The sequence below is a fragment of the Leopardus geoffroyi genome, chromosome B4, assembly GCF_018350155.1.
Source record: "Leopardus geoffroyi isolate Oge1 chromosome B4, O.geoffroyi_Oge1_pat1.0, whole genome shotgun sequence".
In the NCBI taxonomy this organism is placed as follows: Eukaryota; Metazoa; Chordata; class Mammalia; order Carnivora; family Felidae; genus Leopardus; species Leopardus geoffroyi.
In genome coordinates this window covers 94,208,072-94,232,431 of record NC_059341.1, presented here as the reverse complement: position 1 = coordinate 94,232,431, position 24,360 = coordinate 94,208,072, and the positions used below count along the sequence as shown (strand labels likewise).

The 24,360-nt window shown below is 36.7% G+C and overlaps 1 protein-coding gene across 3 annotated transcripts in view; it reads right to left on the bottom strand.

The window, feature by feature from the left end:
* Positions 1 to 24,360, bottom strand: part of NUP107 (nucleoporin 107) — a 44,574-nt gene that overhangs the window by 8,643 nt on the left and 11,571 nt on the right. For all 3 annotated transcript variants that reach the window (XM_045463075.1, XM_045463077.1, XM_045463076.1), the window contains 17 exons: positions 23,374 to 23,501; positions 22,350 to 22,398; positions 20,338 to 20,409; positions 19,892 to 19,980; positions 17,778 to 17,856; positions 15,625 to 15,738; positions 10,741 to 10,831; positions 10,506 to 10,582; positions 8,480 to 8,539; positions 7,474 to 7,619; positions 7,302 to 7,350; positions 3,907 to 3,976; positions 3,471 to 3,589; positions 2,670 to 2,708; positions 2,213 to 2,363; positions 1,791 to 1,903; positions 393 to 495 (listed from right to left, as the gene is read on the bottom strand). In XM_045463075.1, coding sequence (XP_045319031.1) covers positions 393 to 495; positions 1,791 to 1,903; positions 2,213 to 2,363; positions 2,670 to 2,708; positions 3,471 to 3,589; positions 3,907 to 3,976; positions 7,302 to 7,350; positions 7,474 to 7,619; positions 8,480 to 8,539; positions 10,506 to 10,582; positions 10,741 to 10,831; positions 15,625 to 15,738; positions 17,778 to 17,856; positions 19,892 to 19,980; positions 20,338 to 20,409; positions 22,350 to 22,398; positions 23,374 to 23,501 — 1,549 coding nt within the window. The remainder of the gene's footprint in view (positions 1 to 392; positions 496 to 1,790; positions 1,904 to 2,212; positions 2,364 to 2,669; positions 2,709 to 3,470; positions 3,590 to 3,906; positions 3,977 to 7,301; positions 7,351 to 7,473; positions 7,620 to 8,479; positions 8,540 to 10,505; positions 10,583 to 10,740; positions 10,832 to 15,624; positions 15,739 to 17,777; positions 17,857 to 19,891; positions 19,981 to 20,337; positions 20,410 to 22,349; positions 22,399 to 23,373; positions 23,502 to 24,360) is intronic.

The window sequence follows — 24,360 nt, the reverse complement described above, 5'->3', positions numbered from 1 at the left end:
TTTGCAACTTTTACAGTCAGCTATAAGCATCTCCAGTCCCAATGTACTTCTATTAAAGATCTGGGGGATCTTTCTACCTAATGACCAGGATTTTCCTTATTCCAATGTGACAGTCACAAAAGGATACATTAAATGCAGTTGCTTTTACCCACTTTTGTGTCTTAAAGCAATTATATTTTTCAAAGCCTTGAGATTATATGAAAAATTGATTAGACAATGAAAATCCATTGTTATATGTTTTGTTTCATAACATCAGATTTGATATACAAGAAGGGCTGTTTTGTCATCTGTCCTCCCCTGCCCATTGGAAGGATTAGAAAACCAGTTAAAACTAAATTTAGGAATATATGGATTCAAACAAAAACTTTAAAAAGTATTAAAATAAAGCATACCCAAGAATTTTCTCATTATCGCATTGCCTTGTTTTAGCGCTTCTGCCCTCTGTGCTGGGTCAAATACCAACCAGTCAATTACGTCAATTTTTAAGCGGTCCTCCTATTTATTTAATTGGAAAAAAGACATCAATTTTGGTATTTTTCTAAGATATTTTGCAAATTAGTAGAATTAACTTACATCTGCACTTCTAGTAAACATGATTTTCCCCCAAGTTATACAGAATTATGAAAGAATCTACCTTTCCTTAGTTTCTTTTCACATTTAATAGCTCTCTATTAAATTACAAAAAAACTTATTGGAGTGTGAATCTGGAATTAAATATTCTGTGTCCCACCAACTTAACCAGGTCATTACTTAACTGTTATTCTAAAACATTTTTCTTTCCTAGATAAAACTTTCTTTAAAAAAACAAAACAGGGGCGCCTGGGTGGCTCGGTCGGTTGGGCGTCCGACTTCGGCTCAGGTCATGATCTCACGGTCCGTGGGTTCAAGCCCCGCATCGGGCTCTGTGCTGACAGCTCGGAGCCTGGAGCCTGCTTCAGATTCTGTGTCTCCCTCTCTCTCTGACCCTCCCCCATTCATGCTCTGTCTCTGTCTCAAAAATAAATAAACATTAAAAAAAAAATTAAAAACAAAACAAAACAAAACCCTTTTAAAAAAGATGTTTATTTTGAGAGAGAGAAAGAGAGAGCAAGAGAAGGGCAGAAAGAAAGGGAGAGAGAGAATCCCAAGCAGACTCTACAATAGCAGCACTGAGCCCAACTTGGGGCTCAATCCCACAAACCATGAGATCATGACCTGAGCCAAAATCAAGAGTCAGATGCTTAACCAACAGAGACACCCAGGCGTCCTGTCTGAAAATAGGATAAGTAAACTACTGAAGAGTTAGTGATTGATCAAGTATCTAGAATAGTCTGAAGAGCAAAAACCCAAAGCTCACTTTTTTCTGTTAAAGAAGCTTCCCGGGGCACCTGGGTGGCTCAGTCGGCTCATCCCACTTTGGCTAAGGTCACAGGTCATGATTTCACCGTTCATGTGTTCAAGCCCCGCGTTGGGTTCTGTCCTGACAGCTCAGAGCCTGGAGCCTGCTTCGGATTCTGTGTCTCCCTCTCTCTCCCCGTCCCCCACTTGCACTCTGTCTCTCAAAAAATAAACATTAAAAAATAATAATAAAGAAGCTTCCTTTAACACAATACTACTGTAAGTAATTTTAATCCCTTACGTAAGACCTTCATTTTGCTGCCAGCTTTTATAATTTAAAAGGTTTTGGCTGATAAAGAAAAATTCTTAAAAAAAGAAAAGACGCCAGAATATTCTAAGTTGGAAGTTGACCAAAAAGCAACATGAAGGATTATTCAGAGTTACACACACACCTCCCTTGCCAGTCATATTACCTCTGTAGTGCCAGTATCTAGGGCTGGGGCCACGTCATGATGACTGAATTCACCATTATCTTTCTTTCGGGTATTCTCAACTACAGTCTTTGTTATAGCCGCAATATCCAAATCTAAGGAATTTAAGAGACAAAAATAAGAACTAATCATTCACATGGTCACAATGATTTGGTAAACTGGGATAAAATTTCCTTAAAAATGTAACACATAAAATACGAAAGACGTTACAAAAGAAAACGCCAAAATGAGGATATTTTACACACGAGTTGTCATTTTATTCCTAAAACAGAATTCCATGAAAATTTTTATTTTTTTTTCTCTCAAAAGAAATAAAATTTAAACCTGGAAAGATAAATGTTACTGATGCCAAAATGGTAACTTGCCTACAAAGCCCAACAGATAAAGTTCTCAACCATTTTTACCTGCTTCCTTAGCCAGCTCCAGGCAATGGTGGCGCTGCTCAAATTCTGTAACACCTTCCAAAAATAACGCATACTGGGCAATAGCTAGGTCTTGAGGCAAGTGACAAGTATAAAATGCAATCAGATTTGTATGTTTCTCATTTATTAAAAGCTAAAACACAGAAAAAAAAATCAAAGAATGTTAATAATAAAACAGGTTCTGGAATCAACAGTGCTTTTTAAAAAGTTCACTTCAAAATTTCAAACATATTTATGAGAGATTCATATAGACATGGATTTGTGCTGCTAAACAGGATAATTTAAAATTCCAAATAAAATGTACTTATAATAATTAAAAGATCTCTTATGGATTCTGATGGCTCTCCTGCCACTGAGCATTAACACACTACTGTTCTGATTTTTGTTTTCATCAAAATGGTGGGGAAAAAAAATCAAATTGTGGATTCTCAAAGTTTACCTGGATGTATGCCTTTAAAACTTCAATGGAGACTTCTTCCTTGATAGAAAAAAAAGTATACAACCCAATTATAAACACAACTGTTTATGTTTATGTGTACCAGCAATATATCTAATAAAAATTCTATCAAATGATTTAATGACTTTAATATTTACCACTGAGCAATCACTATACGCTAGGCTAAGTGCTTGGCAAAGTTCATGCATTGCCTGATTTAACCTTACCATAGCTTTTTGTAGGCGGTTACTATTATTGTTCACAATTTACCAAGGAGGGAATTAAGAATTTCTAAACTAAGGAACGAGGGAGGTTTTATTTGCCCAGAATTACACAGCTAGAAGCTGCCGAGTGAGGATGTGAACCCAGGATTCTTACTCCAAAGCCCAAGCTTTCAACTGTTGTACCATCTGCCTTCTACATGTACTCTGACCAAAATGTTATCATCATTTAGGAAAAAAGTAACAAAAAGAAAAAGAAAACAAAAATTTTAAATCTCACACAAAAATGAGTCTGGTTCAGTTAGCTTAGTTGACTGATTTAGAGTTGGGTGCTGATGGGGATAAAGTTCTTGAATTTATCAAAAACCACATAACCACCAGCATTCTACATTCACAGACTAGAGCCCTAAATGGTTACCCGCAGTGGGTTATCACCAAGTGACCATAAGAGACTATACAGAACACTTTTGCACCCATACCACCATTTCTAGAAAACAACAAGAAAAAAATAAGTGTGTTTTCCTGATGAGAGGCATATAGCATCAGCCTTGCAAAGAAGAGTAAATTGTTCTTTTTTATTTACTTTGGTCTGTAGTCCCAGTGTGCGAAAAAACAAAATGAGGTGAGTCATGAAGCGGAGGAGGTGTCCAGGTAGATTGTTTCTGCTTTTGGAAAGCCATTTGTTAAATTCACCCATCAAACCTACAAGCCATCAAAGCAAAGATTCAACAATAGGGATAAAAATCAAAAGGAGAAATAAACATTATCAAAGACGTTTACTGCATTCCTACAGTGCTATTAAATCACTACCTCATTGTTAATATGCGACATATAAAACAGATCCTGGATTAAATTCAAACTCCATTTTTTTTTTCAAACTCCATTTTTTAACAATACTTGCATTCAATATAAAGATTAAAAGATGTGGTGAGTCATGCATTGTTTTGTTGACTTTTTACAAAATTGCCATAAGAAAAAAAGAATTCGTACCAACTAAAATGAAAAGTATAGTATCTTACCATCAATGTCTCCCAGGATAAGGAATTTTTGAACTATATGGTAATGTTCTTGATTCTCTTCCAGAACTCTCTGAAAAAATGTTTACATTTTCCATAAATCTTCCAGTGGTCATTCTATAGTATTATTCACTGGCAAACTAAAATGTCAACTTTTGAAACAATATATACAAAGAAAAAGTTTTAATGAAGGGTCTCAGGAGATCAAAACAAAATATGAGAAGGATATTTTCTGCCCTTCCCTAGCTCGCTCGTGCTCCCTCTCTCTCTCAAAAATTAACATCAAAAAAAAAAAAAAAAAAAGAAGAAGAAAGCAGGGAACTATGACAAAACGGTTTAATCTCTACGAATATTATTAAAGTTTTACTTTTTATATTTTACTACTGTTTTTCTTGGCACTCCACGGTGAGCCAGAAAGGGAGGGCACATGGAACCTAAGCAAAACAAACCCTACGAGTCCTCTGAACCTGAGCAGCAGTTCCTGCAGGCATTCCTTGGGTATTCTCTTCTGCACATGGCACCAAGCGTAACAGAAATCACCAAAACAGTGATTAGAGTAGAAAAACCAAGTAACCTGCTGTTAGAGTGTTTAGAAGCAAAGAGTTTATTTCTTTTTTGTTGAATATGTTTTAATTTTTATTTCATTATCTGAATTTTCTTTCAGCATTTATTATTATTGTTTTTTAATGTTTATTTTTAAGACAGAGACGGAGCACGAGTGGCATACAAAAAGTGGCAGAGAGAGGGAGACACAGAATCCGAAGCAGGCTCCAGGCTCTGAGCTGTCAGCACAGAGCCTGACGTGGGGCTTGAACTCATGAACTGTGAGATCATGACCTGAGCCAAAGTCTGACACTCAACTGACTGAGCCACCCAGGTGCCCCACATTTATTCTTTTTTACATTCAAATCTTTGCTCCATCTGAATTGATTTTAAAACATGGCATGAGGTAGTGATTTAGCTTTGTTTTCATCCAGATGGAAAGTCAATTATGCCCATACCATGTATGTATATGAACCATTTCTCTTCCTTTGAAATGAAAAGATCACCACTGTCATTAAGTTCTAATACATACTTGGATCTCAAATGGACTTCTGTGCTTCACTGATCTATTCATTCCATACTAACTGCATATTATTTTCTTGTATCTTTATGCTGCTTTATTATCGAGTAAGACAAGCACTGCATAATACTGTTTTTTTCCCAATTTTTTTTGCCATTCTCACTTATTTTACTTGTAAATTTTTCTGTTCAGAAAAATTTCCGGAAGTATGAAGTTTCTATGTTAATTTCTGAATAGCTAATATTTCATCAAATCTTCTCATCCAGGAACATGGTATATCTATTGAAGTCTTCCCATAAGATGAAATCTTCTCATCCAGGAACATGGTATATCTATTGAAGTCTTCCCATAAGATTCTATAGTTTCTTTACCAAGGTCCTCACACCCCCAGTTAATTTTATTCCTATGTCTTATAGTTTCGGTCAATAATTTAAATGGGACTTTTCTAATTAGTTGTAGAAAGTACAGACAGGCTATGATTTTTGGGGGGGATAACTTTGTCTGGAACTTAGATACTTAAAAAATTCTCTTATTCTTTTTTTTTTTTTTAATTAAAAAAATTTTTTAGTGTTTATTTATTTTTGAAAGAGAGAGACAGAGTGTGAGCAGGGGAGGGGCGGAGAGAGAGGGAGACACAGAATCTGAAGCAGGCTCCAGGCTCTGAGTGGTCAGCACAGAGCCAGACTCGGGGCTCAAACTCACAAACCGTGAGATCATGACCTGAGCTGAAGTCGGATGCTCAACAAACTGAGCCACCCAGGAGCCCCCAACATTCTCTTATTCTTATTAATTCTTTTATTAATCCTAATAACTTATTGAATCTTGAGTTTCTAGATTTATACTTTTATCATATGTAAACATTCCCCCTTTCTAATATTTATATTTATTCCTTTATTTTTCATTAGCTGGAATCTCCAAAATAACAGACTGGTAATAAATACTCGACAGAAGAAACACTAATTTCTTTACTATACAAAGTAAAGTAATAAGGAAAAAATAAAACTCAACAGAACAACAGGTAAAAGATTTGAACAGGAAATTCACAAATGGTCAATAAACATAGGAAAACTTGCTCAGCCTTACGAACAGGAAGGGAAATAAGAGTAGAATAGTGAGCTCCTATTTCCCACCTAACCTGTTAGATTAGCAAAAAAAAAGTAGAAGTGTGACATTTGGGACTGGTGAGAATTCAGGGAAATGACCACACTAATAAATTATTTACAGGAATATGAATGAAGTGCTACAATCAGGTAATTATACATCTACCCTTTAACTCAGCAACCCTGCTTTCAGGACACTTATCCTATAACAGGCTTGGTAGATAAGCATATATGTATATAAGCTTAACAGCAACTTTAGAATGAAAGAATGTTCACTGCAGTGCTAAGAAACAACCTAAATACCATCAAAAGAGGAATGTTTAAAAAGAATAAGTTAGGTTACATTAAATCTATATCCACTAACTTGGATAAAGTATCATTAAATGAAAAAACAAGACAAAACAACTCTCCCCCGACCAAGTTGTAATGTATGTAGTATGATGCAAACAACAACAAAAATCAAAATCCTATCTTGAACTATATACATTATTTACACATATTTGTAATGGTATGGAGAAGGATACGGAAGAATACAGAGCTATATATTTATCATCTCTGGGGAATGAGAATAACCATAAAGGGGTTGGGAAGAAGTTATTATATAGGTCTTATTTATATTTTTGGATTATTTTGTTACATACTTCAGTTATTTACAATTTGTTAGGTGAATAATACTTAAAAATATTAGATTATTTTAAGATCTAGGAAAAGTCTTGTTAATTTCCCATTAATATTTTTACTTTTCAAAAAGAAAGGGATAAATTAGCTTACATGCATACCCTTATTTTTAATGCTTATTTTTATTTTTGAGACAGAAAGATAGAGTGTGAGCGGGGGAGGAGTAGAGAAGACAGGGAGACACAGAATCTGAAGCAGGCTCCAGGCTCTGAGCTGTCAGCATAGAGCCCAACATGGGGCTCGAACTCACAAACCGCCAGATCATGACCTGAGCCAAAGTTGGATGCTTAATTAACTGAGCCACCCAGGAGCCCCTCCGTACTCTTATTTTTAGATAAAACCAATCCTAAACCAAAGAGACAGAAATGAAACATTATTTAAATATGCAATTAAGTCTCTTCCTTTTCAAGAATGTCTCTCATTTGGATAAGAGGTAAAGAAAAGAAGAGAATATAACAGTTTCATAAATTTTTTTGCCTTTCAGCTACAGTGCACACCAACACAACATTCAGTGTTTCCTATTCCAATTATCCTAAAATGTTCCTACCAATATTTACCTTTTTATCAGTAGCTTGAAGTTCTTCAAATACCTTTTCTAAGGTCCAACTTTAAAAAGAAAGTACAAGAAAGGGATAAAACAGTATTAATAATATGAACAAGGGCTACAAAATAAAACTTTACAGAGCATATTACAAATTACCAGGACAAAAAACAAACCAATAAACTCACTTTACTTCCAAATATTCCCTAGGGAGTTCTTCAGTTTCATCCAGAGTCAGTACTGATGTCCGGATTTCCTGTTCTACCAAACTGTCCACCATCACCCGAAAGTAGGCCCACACTGTGTCTTCCCAGGTGTCACAGACAGGAAGCAGCTTTTCCCCCATTCCAAACCAGAAACATACACACAGTCAACGAAAAAAAAAGGGAAAAAGTTACTTCCATTGATATGGACTATAAAGTCATTAGTTAGAATAACATGAAACACTGTGGATTATAACATACCATACCAAATAATCCTTTACCCCCCCCCCCCCACATCTTCTAAAAAGCTCGAACTATTAACTTTTTTTTTTTCAAAGTAGGTTCCACACCCAACGTGGGGCTCAAACTCACAACCCTGAGATCAAGAGTCGCATGCTCTGCTGACTGAGCCAGCCTGGCTCCCCTAAAAAGTTTGAAGTACTGAGACTTTTTCCTACTGAATTCACAATAGCATCAATTTTCCATGTTGATGTAAGATGGTGTTTCAACTAATTATTATAACATCCCTCAAATAACTATAAAGTGCAGGGGATGGCGGGGTCTGCAAGAAGCCCACACACGTAAGACAATCCAAACAGTTCCTGTGCCTTAGGGGCACACTTCTGTATAAAGCTATGGGCACTAGAAGTCAGCAATAAATGTGTATTGCAAAAAAAGTGTGTTGTAACTAAATTTACAATTCTCAGAAATTACAATCTGATTCCATGTATTAAAACATCACTTGGTGTACAGGATACATGAAATTACGCAGCTCAAGTCACTATCCCATTTCACGATTATCGCTATCACTGCTACTTCTTACAAAGTAACTTAAACTTATAAAATTTACCTGAAATCATTATTGCACTACATGCTAACTTGGATAGAAATTTAAAAAAAAAAGCTTATAAAATTTATTCTATATGATTAGAATATTTTATATATCTGATTTTGTTCCACAGGGAAAAAAGAATTAAAACAGACTACATACCTGCTTGAGATTCCCACTTAAAGCTGCATAAATTGCTCTCTCGTATCTATTAAAAAGCTCCTGAAATACAGAATATAAATTTGAACTACAGTTTTCCTCAGCTTGTCAATTTTTTTCATAATCTGAAATTTTACAATGTCTTCTAAACTGAACTTATTCACTTGACAGTTGTAAACTTTAGTGAAAAATCTAGTGAGGCAAAAAAGGGGAAGGACCCTTTAACTCGATGATACAGTCAGTGCTGAAAACTTCAGGAAAAAATCAACCATCTAAATTTCAAATACAGGATGAAAGCAGATCCAACTGTAGCGGATGCTTTGATTATGTATCACTGTCAAATTTTATTTCAGACAGAACCGGTGTAGGCATTTTCCCCTAAGAAGTTTCTAAATACCTAACACCACCTGATCCTTCTCTGAGAACATCAAGCAAGGCACCTGGATGGAACCTGTCGTGCACCAGTTTGCATCTAATTCCTAAGTAGAATTAATTATATTCAACAAATTAGCCCATTTCACTACCACGTTCTATTGATGGCATTTCCAGTCTTCTTATTATCCAGTGACCTCAGAGACTATCACTGTATTTCTGAGTCCTCTGCCTTTGTCTCCAATCACCCTCTTGACCATTCTTGCTCTCTTCCTTTCTATTATCAATATTATTCTAGGACAGGCCCTTATTACTTAGGGTCTGAATAATTCTAACAGGCTCCTAACTAGATTCTCAGCCTTTAGTCCTTTCCATTTTTTTTAATTTTTTTTTTTTTTTTTTTTTACTTTTTTTGTTAATCTCTACACTCAACGTGGGGGCTCAAACCCATGACCCAAGATGAAGAGTCACATGCTGCACCGACTGAGCCAGCCAGACATCTCTAGTCCATTCAATTTTTAAGCCTATTTTTCACTGTCATGCTAATCTGAAAACACTGTTGTCATGTGCCTTGAGGTTTTTGATGGTTCACTGCTATCTGTGATATACTCATTCTTTAGAGTAACACTTGAGGACCACCAATGCCTGTTTTTAATTTACCCTTTTCAATCACCTTTCCCATTAGTCCTGTTACAATGTTTGTTTTGAAACTGTGAATTGGTTCCAATGCAACTGATCTACTAAGGAACTATTTAAACATGATGAAAATTTCCCATAACATAATTTCATCCAAAAGTAATACTAGGTGAATGTAGAAAACTACACCTGGTTGAATGATGTCACCTAGAAATACTAAACAAAACTGAGATACCTCAAACATCTACTTACTACCTCACTTCATTACATGTGTTATAAGCTAAACCCATCCATATTGAGTGTGACAATTTTCAGTTTGATTGATTTCAGCTGACCTCCTTCTATACTTCACAGTAACTCACAAGCTGCAACCCTCTGACCTTCAATTCCACAAGTAAACTTCAGTGCTTTTTCAAGGTAAAATGCTGTAGTTATTGTAGCATTTGTGTATTTCCTGTTTAACAGTGCTTTGAGTTCTTACCCTTTTATGTATCACTGAGAATTTTTTAGTATTGTGCTCTCAACTCCATTTTCCCCAAAAGCCCTGTGGATTTTTTTGCATGATTTTGCATGCTGTAGTGATTTTTTAGGAATGCACAAGTCACGTGATGTCATAATAGGACTGACTGTAATTCTTTTGTGAGCCTTCTGTTCCAACCTGGTAGACCTACTTCCCTTGAGTTGTCCACCCTATACATCCTACCTAGAATTCCTTCCTCTTTTTTTCACACCCAACAACTCAAAATCCTAGTAATTTTTTAAAGTGCAATTCAGTTCTCTCTCCTGGGAAGCCAGGTTAGCCCAAATGTTTATTCTATGAACTCATTTGGTACTTCTTTCATATTTTCATCTTTTATCAGTGTTTGATTAGTAGTTAAGCCTGACCATCCCTATTCTTCAATTTGATCAGAAGTTTTTTGAAAACAGAAACTTTAGTCTTACACTACTCAGAATGTTTCAAAGCACCTTCAGCAGGCCTTCAATTAATTAGAGTAAAAATGAGTATCAGTAAATATCTTACATCTTCTGCCATTCTCCAACAACTTATTTTCCAAATCACTCTATATGGATTCCCTTCCACAGGTTCTAATTCTGTTCCTATAAAACAGTAAAAGAAATAAAATTTATAGTATAAAATATAGAACTCCTTATTTCAACAATTTCTAAAAACAAAAGCTGTGCTTCACAAAGATTGGCATTTAGAGCTAAATACATACCCAGAGATTAAATTCTCAGAATAAAATCTACTAAAATACCTCCATTAACATTAGGGTCATGATAGAGTTTCCAGCCTTCAAGTGTCGCAGCTCTCCATGCCTGACCACAACGTTTACAGAGTCGTTGTGCCTTTAGAAACAGAAAAAGGGCAGTCAGTCCTATAACCAAGTGTGATACTGGAAAAGCACTGTGCCTTACAGAAAAGTACAAGCAATACATATCAGGATTAGGTAACTTAAAGCATGATACTTCAAAGGGAGATGCAGACAACTAACAACTAGTCATGGCATTTCACTTTGCTACCCTTTGCTCTTTGGTTCTGGGCTTGCAGAGGAGGCTCCCATGGGGCTCACAGGCATTTAATTCTGCTAGAGACAAATGGGGCTAAAGAGGTTGATGACCCTTGACTTCAAGTATTATAAAAACATTGTCAGTCTCTATAACGACAGGGTGCTAGTGTTCATTCAGCCCACTGATATTTGTGTGCACTATGATGAATCAGATGAACTTAGAGTAACCAGCAAGATACATCAGTGAGATAGAGAGACCACCTCTTTAGGAACCATCTCTTCGTCATTTACTTCATATGGTTTGGGCAAGATCCTACAATCCCACCTCCAAACGCTAAGATTAGGCATGTGATCGAACAAGAATCACTCCTGGGACTCTTGCTGGAAATACTGGCATAGGGACACACTCCTTTTGCTGGAATTGCTAGCTGGCAGGAGGATGCAAGTCTGGAGCTGCTGGGGGCCATCAGAAATACAAGGAGCAGCTTCTTGAGAATGAAGCCACAGAAAGGAGGACAGGGCCAAGAGCCTGGGAAAGAGACAGTATCCCAATACCATCCCTGGATCCTGCTTAAAACCAGATTATGACCCCACAGACTTCCCTGTTCCACAAGCCAATCAATTCTTCCCCATGTAAGTAACTTGAGTTGGGCTTCTACCACTTGAACCTAGAGAACCCGATTAATGTAACTAAAGAATATCATACCCCAAAACATAATTCTGGATTTATAGCCATTAAACATAATGAAAGCTATGTATTTACATGGGGAAATGTTTTGATATGCTATCTAAAAAAGGAAGGATAAAAACTGAATATAGAATCTTGAAAACATTTTTCTTTTTGTTTTTTTTTTTTTTAATTTTTTTTTTTTTCCAACGTTTATTATTTTTGGGACAGAGAGAGACAGAGCATGAACGGGGGAGGGGCAGAGAGAGAGGGAGACACAGAATCGGAAACAGGCTCCAGGCTCTGAGCCATCAGCCCAGAGCCCGATGCGGGGCTCGAACTCACAGACCGCGAGATCGTGACCTGGCTGATGTCGGACGCTTAACCGACTGCGCCACCCAGGCGCCCCGAAAACATTTTTCTAAGTAAAATAAATTAGATACAAAAGAACAAATATTGCATGACTCCACTTGCATGAAATAGTTCGAATAGGCAAATTCAGAGAGACAGAAAGTAGATCAGAGGTTATCAAGGGCTGAGGGAAGGGAGAAACAGGGAGTTATTACACAATGTTACAGAGTTTCTGTCTGGTGTGATGAAAAGGTTTTGGGAATAGATAGTGGTAATGGTTTCACAAAACTGGAAATGCAATTAATGGCACTGAAATGTACACTAAAAATGGTTAAAACGACAAATGGTGTTATCTATATTTTACCACATTGAAAAAAAATGAATAATGCAATATACCCAACTACTGAATTGTAGATTTAAAAAAATTTTTTTAATGTTTATTTTTTTTTTTGACAAAGAAACAGCCAGAGGGCGAGCAGGGGAGTGGCAGAGAGAGAGAGGGAGACACAGAATCTGAAGCAGGCTCCAGGCTCTGAGCTGTCAGCACAGAGCCCGACACGAGGCTCAAACCCACAAGCCGCGAGATCATGACTTGACCCGGAGTTGAATGCTTAATTGACTGACCCACCCAGGCGCACCTGAATTGTATATTTTAAATGGATGTATTGTACGGTAGGTGAATTGTATCTAAATAAAGTTATTAAAAAACCTTAATGTATACTATGATTACAATTATGTTCAAAAGAGGTATAAAAGACAGGTCTTGTCAGAAGATAGTAAATAACAAGTGTTGGTGAGGATGTGAAGAAAAGGGAACCCTTGTGCACTGTTGGTGGGAACGTAAACTGGTGCAGCCACTGAGGAAAACAATAAGGAGGGCACCTGGGTGACTCAGTCATTAAGCATCTGACTTCAGCTCTGGTCATGATCTCATGGTTCATGAGTTCAAGTCTCGTATCAGGTGAGCTCAAGTCCCGCTTCAAGTGAGCACGAGCCCCGCATCAGGTGTAACATGAGCGCCGCTTGGGATGAGCCCCACTTTTCTCTTTGCCCCTAGCTCACTTGCTCCCTCTCTCAAAAAAAAAAACAAAAAAACAAAAAAAAAAACAAAAAAAACCCACCAAAACCAATGAGGAGGTTCCTCAAAAAGTTAAAAATAGAGCTACCCTACAACCCAGCAATTCCACTTCTAGTATTTATCCAAAGAAAATAGAAACACTAACTTGAAGAGATATATACACCTTCATGTTCACTGCAGCATTATTTACAGTAGCCAAAACATAGAAACAACATAAGTGCTCACTGACAGATGAATGGATAAAAAGATGTGGTATATATACATATACCAATACACATACACAATGGAATATCTTTCAAAGAAGAATGAAATCTTGCCATTTGCAACAACATGGATGGACCTAGAGGACATTATGCTAAGTGAAGTCAGACTAAGACAAATACCATAGGACCTCTCTTATTATACGTGCAATTAAAAAAATAAACAACAAAACATGATCATAAATACAGAGAACAGATTGGTGGTTGCCAGAGGTTGGGAGTGGGAGAAATGGATGAAGGGGGTCAAAAGGTAAAAAAGAAAAAAGAAAAAGAATTTTCATCCTATGTAAGATGAAAATGTTAATAATGAAAGTTCTCATTTATTGAATATTTACTGTAAGCCAGACAATGTGCTAGATACTTCACAGGAATTATCTCATTTGATTCTCATATGAACCCAAAGAGAGGTGCTAATTCTGTGCCTGTTCAATGGATGAGAAAATCGTGGCACAAAGGTGATTAGCTTACTCATGGACACACAGACAGTGAGTGGTACAGCCAGAGTGACCACATTGTAATAGAATAGGCAGTGAACTGAGATCACAGCCTTGGATTCCAGACTTGATTATTTCACTGATTCTGTGACCCTGAAAGTCACCAAACTTCTCCAAGTTTCAGTGTTGTATTACTGTTTGCTTGTAAATGAGACCACTGGAAAACATGGACTATACTGAAGCTCTTTCTAGCTCTAAGAAAAAAAAGAATGCTAGAAGTAAAAAATAAGAAGAAAAACCCCATTATCTATGGTTTTGTAAAGGCAGTGGGACCTTGAAAGTTTTTGTTTTTCAAACCTTCAGTAATGTGATCATATTTTTGTTTTCTGTTTTTTAAAATACATCCCTATTTGCCACCATGATTCCTAGTTATTTTCCGTACCACCTGGCAGAGTGGCTGGAACTTAACTATTTTCTGAACAAATTAGTATGTAATAAACACTTCTTTTCTTAATTGGAAAAAAAAAAAGAGGGGCATCTGGGTGGCTCAGTCGTTTAAGTGTCTGACTCTGGCTCAGGACATGATCTCACGATTCGCAGGTTCAAGCCCTGCGTCGGGCTCTGTACAAACAGTTCAGAGCCTGGAGGCTGCTTCAGATTCTGTGTCTCCCTCTCTTTCTTCCCTACCCAACTCATGCTCTGTCTCTGTCTCTCTCAAAAATAAACATTAAAAAATTAAAAAGAGGGGCGCCTGGGTGGCTCAGTCGGTTAAGCGTCCGACTTCAGCTCAGGTCACGATCTTACGGTCCGTGAGTTCGAGCCCCGCGTCGGGCTCTGGGCTGATGGCTCAGAGCCTGGAGCCTGCTTCCAGTTCTGTGTCTCCCTCTCTCTCTGCCCCTCCCCTGTTCATGCTCTGTCTCTCTCTGTCTCGAAAATAAATAAACGTTAAAAAAAAATTAAAAAAAAAAAATTTAAAAAGAAAAAAAAAGGAATGATGCTTATTACCACTTATTACTACAAGAAATTATAATAGTTTGAACATATGTCTATCTAAAGAACATTGCCAAAGAGACTGCAAAATAGGTACAACCTATTACCGTAAGCCTGGAGCTCCTAGGCATTGGATGTCCTCAAGAGTCAGCAAAGCCATCCAGTATGTTGTCTAATTAGATACTAAACATTCTCTATAGAAGATCTTCACTATCACAAAAGATCTTTTTTTTTTTTTTTAAGTTTATTTATTTTGAGAGAAACAGAGATAATGCAAGTGTGGGGAGGGGCAGAGAGACAGAGAATCCCAAGCAGGCTCCATGCTGCCAGTGCAGAGCCCGGCACACAGGGCCTGAACTCAAAAACCCACAAGATCATGACCTGAGCCTAAACCAAAAGTCAGATGCTTAACTGACTAAGCCATCCGGGCACCCTCCCAACAAAAGAGATTTTAAAACATGAAATTAAAGGGAAGAAGTCTGAGGGCCACTGTAGTTTTCACAGGTAAATAGTGTCACCTAGAAGAGCAATTAGGGTCAGACTCATTCTTAACTCTTAAAAATCAGAACTAAAAATAATGGGGATATGCCTAGGTTATGCAGTACAATTTGGGAAGGCAAAGTCTGACTTCTTACAAAAGATTTTCTATTAGAGTTGCATAAACTACAATGCACTGCTTTCTGAAGTAATGTGTTTCTTATCACTGGAAATGTTCAAACACAAAGTAGATCCAGAAATAATGTGGCAGAGATTACAGCATTGAGGAGACATACGAGGTAGTCACAAAGGTCTTTTCCAACTGAAAGAGTCTATGACTTCTGAAACTGAACTAGCAGGGTGTATATGACTTACCTCTTCTGTCATTCCAGCACGGATTAGAGTGAAAAGATATTTGAGTAATCTGACTTCATCTTCTCTATCCAGATCATCAAGGGGCATTTTCTGTCTAATGGGAGCATCAGGGTCCTATCGAACAAACAAACAAATAAATAAACAAATAACAATAAATTCTTTGTACCCACATACATTTTAAACATCCCCAAGAGATGATAAAACTCTCGAGTTTATATACTGAAATAAGTTTATTTACAATTTAGTTAAGTAACAAAGGGAGTGAAGTATCACACAAGCATTCCAGAGAGCCATAGAACCGTCTGCTGCCCATTCAAAAAAGACTGTTGGCCCACCAAGGTACATACTTCGGTCAGACAAGGCAGAAACACAATGCCAGCCAAACCAGGCAACTCTTAAAAATGCTACAACATGAGCTGTAGCCTGTTGTAGCAACTGTACCTCCAAGTTAATCCTAAACAGAATTAGGTCTAGATGGAGAATGAGCACAGAGGAAACACTGAAGGAAGAGTGAGTAATACATTCTATGACTTGAAAGTGCTTCTCAGGGGCGCCTGGGTGGCGCAGTCGGTTAAGCATCCGACTTCAGCCAGGTCACGATCTCGCGGTCCATGAGTTCGAGCCCCGTGTCAGGCTCTGGGCTGATGGCTCAGAGCCTGGAGCCTGTTTCCGATTCTGTGTCTCCCTCTCTCTCTGCCCCTCCCCCGTTCATGCTCTGTTTCTCTCTGTCCCAAAAATGAATAAACGTTGAAAAAAAAAAAAAAAAGAAAAAGATCAAAGTGCTTCTCACATGAGAGGAGAGCCATAGTGGGATTAAGGCCATATAAAACACACTGATGTCCAATAAAATAATTTTTCAAGAACAGATTTCTAATAAATAAATCTACCTAGAACAGTTTATTCCCACCTATTATTTTTCATGGATAAAGAAATGTGCCTTTAAACATTTGGGATAACATATTGTCCTCACTTTTGCAGCAAACATCACAAGTGGTCTTCATGGTGAATTTTAAATGAAAAACTATTTTAGTTTTTGAAAACGTTTATTTATTTTGAGAAAGAGAGCACGCGTATGCACGAACATGGGAGGGGCAAAGAGAGAGGGAGAGAATCCCAAGCAGGCACCTTGCTGTCAGCACAGAGCCTGACACAGGGCTCAACCCCACGAACTGTGAGATCAAGACCTGAGCTAAAACCAAGAGTCAGATGCTTAACCAGCTGAGCGAGCCAGGTGCCCCTAACTGAAAAACTATTTTAATGCGACTCTTATTTTAAATGCTACTCTTATGTATGGTAATATATCAATTCAGAAAATAAAGTACATTATAGGTGAAATGGCTACTTTCACAAGTATTTTGCGGACCGATACAATCATTCAGTTTTGGAACATGGTCTCTTTCTGGCAAAAAGGAAATCACCACTTTCCACATGTTAAAAGTAAATGATTTTTAGTTGTTTGCTACAGGGTGATTTAGCTATGATTTATTTCAAGTTCTTCCAGTAGCTTCCAAACAATTTTCATCAAAACCACTTTTGCTCCCAAAGAATTCTATCAATTTTTCCATCTGTTACTTACTTCTCCCACTTTTCATTATAAACATTTAGTGCACATGTTTCCACCTGTCACAAAGCTCTCTTTCTTTATTTCTACAAGAATTAGACTCCTGTTCTTTTCAAATCTATTGTTATTCCTATTACTCATATCCTAGAATCGCCTTTCTAACCTCAAGCTTATGCAAAGCTCCCCTCTCCTCCCCCCCCAACCCCCGCCCCGCCACTTATATGTAAGAGGCTTCATGAGTCATCACTTTAAAGTTCAAGAGTCAAACCTTACTGTAAGACCAAAATTAATTTGTTTTTAAAGCTGGCAAATCACTTTCTCTACCTTCTTTTACAATTTATAATTCATAGGCAATAGGTTCAAATGTTCAAATACATTCCATCAAATTCAAAGGCAACCAAGTAGTTAGTGGTAAACAGTATATACACATCTTTGGGAAACCAAAACAAGGATCCCTATGAAGAAAATTCTCAGCCTTTAAAAAACAAACACACACACACAAAATAAATAAAATAAATAAATATAAAAAAAAAAAAACAAAAAACAAAAAACACAAAACCTTGAAGACAACTTTCATTTCAAAGAAACTTACCAATTCAGTGACAAGGGGACGGACACTTCCTATATAAGAAGGCAGCTGCCGCTGCTTCAGGGTATGCAGAGTATTTTCCCTGCAAGAAAAAATATAACATTTTTAAAAGGAGTAATTTTAATATGTTTATTTAAGGAAATAAAATCAAGTCAAAGTAGAAAAAGAGAGTACAAACTCAGAAAATCAGGCAAAAATGCTAAATATAAAGAGGCATTTTAGGGGCACCTGGGTGGCTCAGTCGGATAAGCGACCGACTACAGCTCAGGTCACGATCTTGAGGTTCGTGGGTTCAAGCCCCATGTCAGGCTCTGTGCTGACAGCTCAGACCCTGGAGCCTGCTTCGGATGCTGTGTCTCCCTCTCTCTCTCTGCCCCTCCCCCACTCATGCTCACTTGCTCTCTCTCAAAATAAATAAATATTAAAAAAAAAAATTTTTTTTTTTTCAACGTTTATTTATTTTTGGGACAGAGAGAGACAGAGCATGAACGGGGGAGGGGCAGAGAGAGGGAGACACAGAATCGGAAACAGGCTCCAGGCTCCGAGCCATCAGCCCAGAGCCTGACGCGGGACTCGAACTCACGGACTGCGAGATCGTGACCTGGCTGAAGTCGGACGCTTAACCGACTGCGCCACCCAGGCGCCCCAAAAAAAAAAATTTTTAAGAGGCATTTTAGCTCAGATGACTAACAATGCTAAACATGTTTTCATGTCTTTATTGGCCACTCATCTGTCTGCTTTTGTGAGCTTATCTGTTCAAATCTTTGTCCCCCGCCCTTTTTTCTTTTACTACATTATATTTTTATTATTGAGTTGTAGTTCTCTTATCAGCTACAAGTCTTACATTTTTCTTCTAGTCTGTGGCTCGCCCTCTCCCATTTCTTAATGATGTCTTTAATGAGTAGTTTTTCATTTTTATGAAATCGAATCAATCTTTCCCAATTATTGCTTCCTATGATCTTTCTTACTCTTGCCTATCCGCAAGTCACAAAGATATCCTATGTTTTCCTCTAAAAGCTCTGTGGTTTTAGCTTTTATGATCCATCTTGAATTAAATATTGGGTATGGTGTGAGGGAGGTGTTTTTTTTGCATGATATCTCGTTTTTCTGCAAGGTTTGTTGAAAAGACATTCATTCCCTCATTGGATTGCTTAGACGCCTTTATTGAACACTAACTGACCATCTAAGTGTGGGTCTGTTTTACAGTTCTATTCTGTTCCACTGATCAGTAAGAAAAGACTAACTCATAAAAAATGTGCGAAGACATTTACCTTAACTTTTTCAATTTTAAATGAAAATTTCTTTCTCCCAGAAAAATCACAACTACTCAAGATTTAATTTTTGACAACCACTGAATATCACTAATTTCCTAGTTAAGCACAGAAAAGATATAATAATTGACTTGCAGACTTTATACAGGCATAATGTTACTGAATTCAAATGCAATCTGAACAGTTTCTTCAAGTCTTAATATAAACTGTCCCTTTAACTTAGGGATGGCTTTTTGGTTTCAAGGTCCTAAAATAATTTAGAAGTATTAAAGGATGTAGTGACCAAAGTTTTTCAAAAAAGCACAAGTAGCTAGAAACATAACAGAAGTATCTTCTTGATAATCAAATTACATTTAAAATAAGGTCCCACAGCCTTACCCTAGCCTGCCTATAAAAGTCCCATATGAGTTGACTCTCTTCAATCTCATTTCCTACCATACTTTCTTTGCTGTGTTCAGACTGGCCTCCTTGCATGAATAGTTTGTTTTCAGGATCTTTGCAGTTTCTGTTCCTGTCTGGAACAACTTGTCTCCCAAATTTTTGCACGTTTTGCCTCCTCTCACTCGTTACCTGTTACTTCCTTAGAAGAGGCCTGTCCTGATTACCTCTTCTATTTAAAGTTGTACCCACTGTCATCTTCTATCCATCAACTCTCTTTTTTTCAAAGCTCTAATTGCCCAACAGGCTAAATATTTATTTGTGGTCTAACTCCCTTAAATAATGTCAACACCATAAAGGCAGGGTTTTTGTCTGCTTTGCTGACAGACTGAATTTAAATACTTGTTGAAAGATAAACAAACAAAACCAACACTGAGTGACTTCAAGAATAAGCGTTTAGTAACTTACCAATAAACTGATTTTGCATAAAACTCAATGTTATCAGAAAAATCTCCAATTTCATCTTTGGCAATGCTCTCTAGCCAATCCACCACCAGCTAGGAAAGGAAAAAAAAAAAAAAAAGACCATTAACTATAAAATCTGTTATTGTTTTACTTGAAATGGTACTTCCATCCTTAATTCAAAATGTTTCTGATTAATACATAAGTATAGCAAAAGAATGAAATGTTCTATAGGAATAATACAGTTCTTAAAAAGCTATTCCTGGAAATGCTAGGGCTATTCATTTGAAAACTGAAGAACAAGGTTCTTAACTCCTTTTAACTATAAGCAAAAACATCAAAAAGAAAAACAGTTTTTTTAAGTTTTAAATTTAAAAAAGTTTCAGTTCTTTGTGTGTCATTTACCTTTTCTCCATGCTTCATAAAAAAATATTTTAAAATTCTAATCTTACCTGACTTTGTCGGACAAGTGGATCTCTCTGAAATAATGTTTCCACCACCACTTTCTCACTGGCATTAAGAGCCTATTAAAAAAATTATTTAAAGAAAAAAAAAGATGTTCTAAGAATATTATTTTAATAGAAAGGAAAAGGTGAACCTGACATGTATTCAATTACCCATAAACATTTAACCACACAGCAAATCTGTACATTCATGTGTGAAAATTTTTCTTAAACAAATTTCAAACTGCTAGATCAATCTGCAGCTGTTCTTGATACTTTCATTCTTCAGCTATTCGTGGAATTTTAAAACTCTATTTCCTCAGAGATGTTTAGGGAAAACAAAACACAGAACAAAATGAAACAAGCAAAAAAAATCATAGTAAAGGGCAGGATGCAATCATGTGACATTATCAGAAAGTGAACATTTAAAACTTCTAAACTCTTGGGTGGGGGTGGGCTAAATGGGTGCTGGCCATTAAGGACAAAACTGTGTGGAGCACTGGGTATTATACATAAGCGATGAATCACTCAATTCTACTCCTGAAAACAATTATTACATCATATGTTAACTAAGGAGAATTTAAATAAAAATTTGAAAAAAATAATAAAAACTTGAAACTCTTTCATTCTACATAGCAGAAGTTGATAGGTAATAAAATTTTACAATCCAAGGACTTTCCTTAACAAGACACAAGATAATGAATGATCAAGGAAAACTTCACAGAGGTGATCATATAAAAATGGGAATGTCTACTTGACAAAGACCCCTTAAACAAAACTGAACGACAAGTAAAAGGAGGACTATCTTTAACATATACAAGAGGAAACAATAACTGGAAAATGAGCAAAGTGTATGATTACAGAATTCATGTAAGAATATTAAGGCTTAAGAATGAAGAATACTAGGGGTGCCTGGGTGGCTCAGTCGGTGAAGCGTCCGACTTCAGCTCAGGTCTAGATCTCATGGTTCGTGGGTTCGAGCCCCATGTCGGGCTCTGTACTGACAGCTCAGAGCCTGGAGCCTGCTTCAGATTCTGTGTCTCCCTCTCTCTCTGACCCTCCCCTGTTAGCACTTGGTCTCTCAAAAATAAATAAACGTTAAAAAAAAAAAAATGTTTTTTTAAAAATGAAGAACACTCCACCTTGCTAATAATCGATAATATACACATTAAAGTGACACACCTAATCTCCAATTGGCAACATCAAATGAGTTAGAGGAAGCATTTTCACCCATTGTCAGTACACTGCATTAGGAAGGCAAGATGGCAATCTATCAAATTTTGACCCAATTTCACTTCCAGAAATGTAGGAAATATTGAAATACATAGATAAATACGATTTAGAATGTTCACCGCCTTACTGATTGCTACAGCAGAAATAGTGGAAACAACCTAAATATGTCTATCAGAATGTCTGAAAAAATTTCAGTTCTGGCATATTATGAAAAAATAAGGTAAACCTACATGAACTGACAGAAAAAACAAATATTGGTGATTAAAAAAGAAACTCTTAGTATAATGTATAAATGAAATCATACTATATGTTAAAAAAATAAAACAAACCCATGGGGCGCCTGTGTGGCTCAGTCAGATAAGCCTCTGACTCTTGATTTTGAGCCCCGAACTGGAACTCTGTGCTGACAGCATGCTTGAGATACTCTCTCCCCGCTGTCACACACATACTCTCTCCCTCTCGAGTGCACACACTCTCTCAAAATAAGTAAACATTAAAACACACACACACACACACACACACAAAACCGTGTGTATATATACATATAAAGATGCACAGAAAAGTGTCTGGTCGCAAATTGTTAGAACAGTAAGGGATAAAAGAGGACTTTTACCTTTTACCCTATAATATAAATCAATATTTGATTACTTTATGAGATTGTAGCTTTAACTTGTAAAATTTTTTAAATGAAGAAACTCAAGATGGAGGGTCAGAAATCAAATCCTATTATTAAAAACCATTTTAAGTTTTAAACATTTATAAAGGAAAAAAATTAATCTTAAACTTACACTAAGTACAAACATATTTTCATCTTCTAATGCAGACTGTATTCTGTCTCTGAGGAAAAATAACAAAATGAAAAAGGCTTAAATTGCATAAATATATGAAATCACCTTTTAAACGATATATATACACAAACCTACATTCTCTCCAGCATAAACAAGTTGAGCTTCCAATAAACTTAATCATTCTTTTGAAACAAAGATACAAGTAGTAAGTACCTTCTGGATTGGATACTGACATCTGAGCAAATCTGATATTTACTAAAAACAGACACTGCAAAGTCTTTCCTGGCTACCTGCTAAGGCACACACTGAACTTTCTAATATAATTGTTTTCACATGGCAAAAATTATATAATCTAATTTTCTTTCAGGATTTTCTCATGACAGTGAGAAAGCAGCAGAATGAGAGGCAAAACCACTGAGCATCTGAGAGAAGGAATATTTGGTTAACTTCTTTCAAACTGCCACTTTATATAAAGTCTATTTTTCAGTTCCTTTTCTTTAAAATTTTTTACTGTTAATTTATTTTTGAGGGAGAGAGAGAATGAGCAGGGGAGGGGCAGAGAGAGAGGGAGACACAGAATCCAAAGCAGAGTTCTTTTTCTTGTCTATCCTAAGTACTGCAGTATTTTCAGTACTTTCCTGATCTTATTTTTGGGAGCTACCAGCTTTATGATCTAATATTCCCCTCTTCCCTCCTCACTCACTCCTGATAATCATCTAATGATGAGGCATTAGAAACAGTAAGTACCAAAGATAGTAGAACCTATTTCCACACATCCTACTCTAACTTTTAAATTAATTTGCCTATTTGGGGGCCTGGGTGGCTCAGGTCATGATCTCACAGTTCTTAGGACTGAGCCCCATGTCAGGTTCTGTGCTGACAGCGTGCAGCCTGCTTGGGATTTTCTCTGTCTCTCTCTCCCCCTGTAAAATAAATAAACATTAAAAAGACAAACCATGTTTAAATTAATTTGCCTATTGGTTACCTTGTGTTTATTTTACTTATGAGGCCTACATAACTTTACCTATACAGAGAAGCCAGCAGCCTCCATGTGACCATCTCCTGTTGAAGAAGCCAGAGCATACTGGCTGTTTTTGAGAACTTCTGAAGTCCAGGTGTTGCTCGGCTCACTATTTTACTCAGTATATTCACCTAATGTAAAGACACAGATGTAAAGAGGTTTTCTATCATTCTGAGCCATAACTGCGTATTCTTCAAGTGCACAGCTCTAAAACTAAACATATACACACACACACATTTAGAGTATGAATTTTTCCTATCTATTGCCTTTTTTAAATTGAATGGAAATACAACATTCCCACTCGAAATGGTCTTAATTTGAAGTAAGGTGTGTTTATGTGAGTATATATGTAAAAGTTTAATATACTCCAAATTTCAGATTAAACAAGAACAGCCATGGATACATTTTTTTCTTCTTTTATAAGCTAAATCTAACCTATTCCTGACAAATCTAACCTATATCTAACCAGAAGATAAACCAAATCTAACCTATTCCTGACAAGATGATAACATGGACTAACAGCATAGCAATGAAAATTGAAAATAAAGTTATCTTCAATTTATGCCTGAAAAATTTATACCATATATCAAATCAAGAAAAATATTTTAAGATTGGTACTAAAACACTGTCAGTGCTAACCACAACTTAACCAAAGTCCCCTCCTTGTTCTAAAACCAGAGTTCTTAACCTTTTTCAGGTTGAGGCATTATGTGAAAATCTAACGAACAGCATGGATGTTCTCCCCAGAAACACACACAAAATTATTTATCAGAAGGTTTAAGAATCCAGGGTAAAGGAAACCTTTCTCAAAGGTTTTGAACAGTACCTCTTAATCTTCTGAAGTGAAATTCAGACACAGAATCGCTCTCATTCAGAACATGAAGAATCATTACCACCACAACACCTTTTCCCTCTCTTTAAAAAGTACTCACAAAATAATGTTACTTTTGTCTTAAGGCCAGTGTTTAATAAAAGTGTTATCAGTACTTC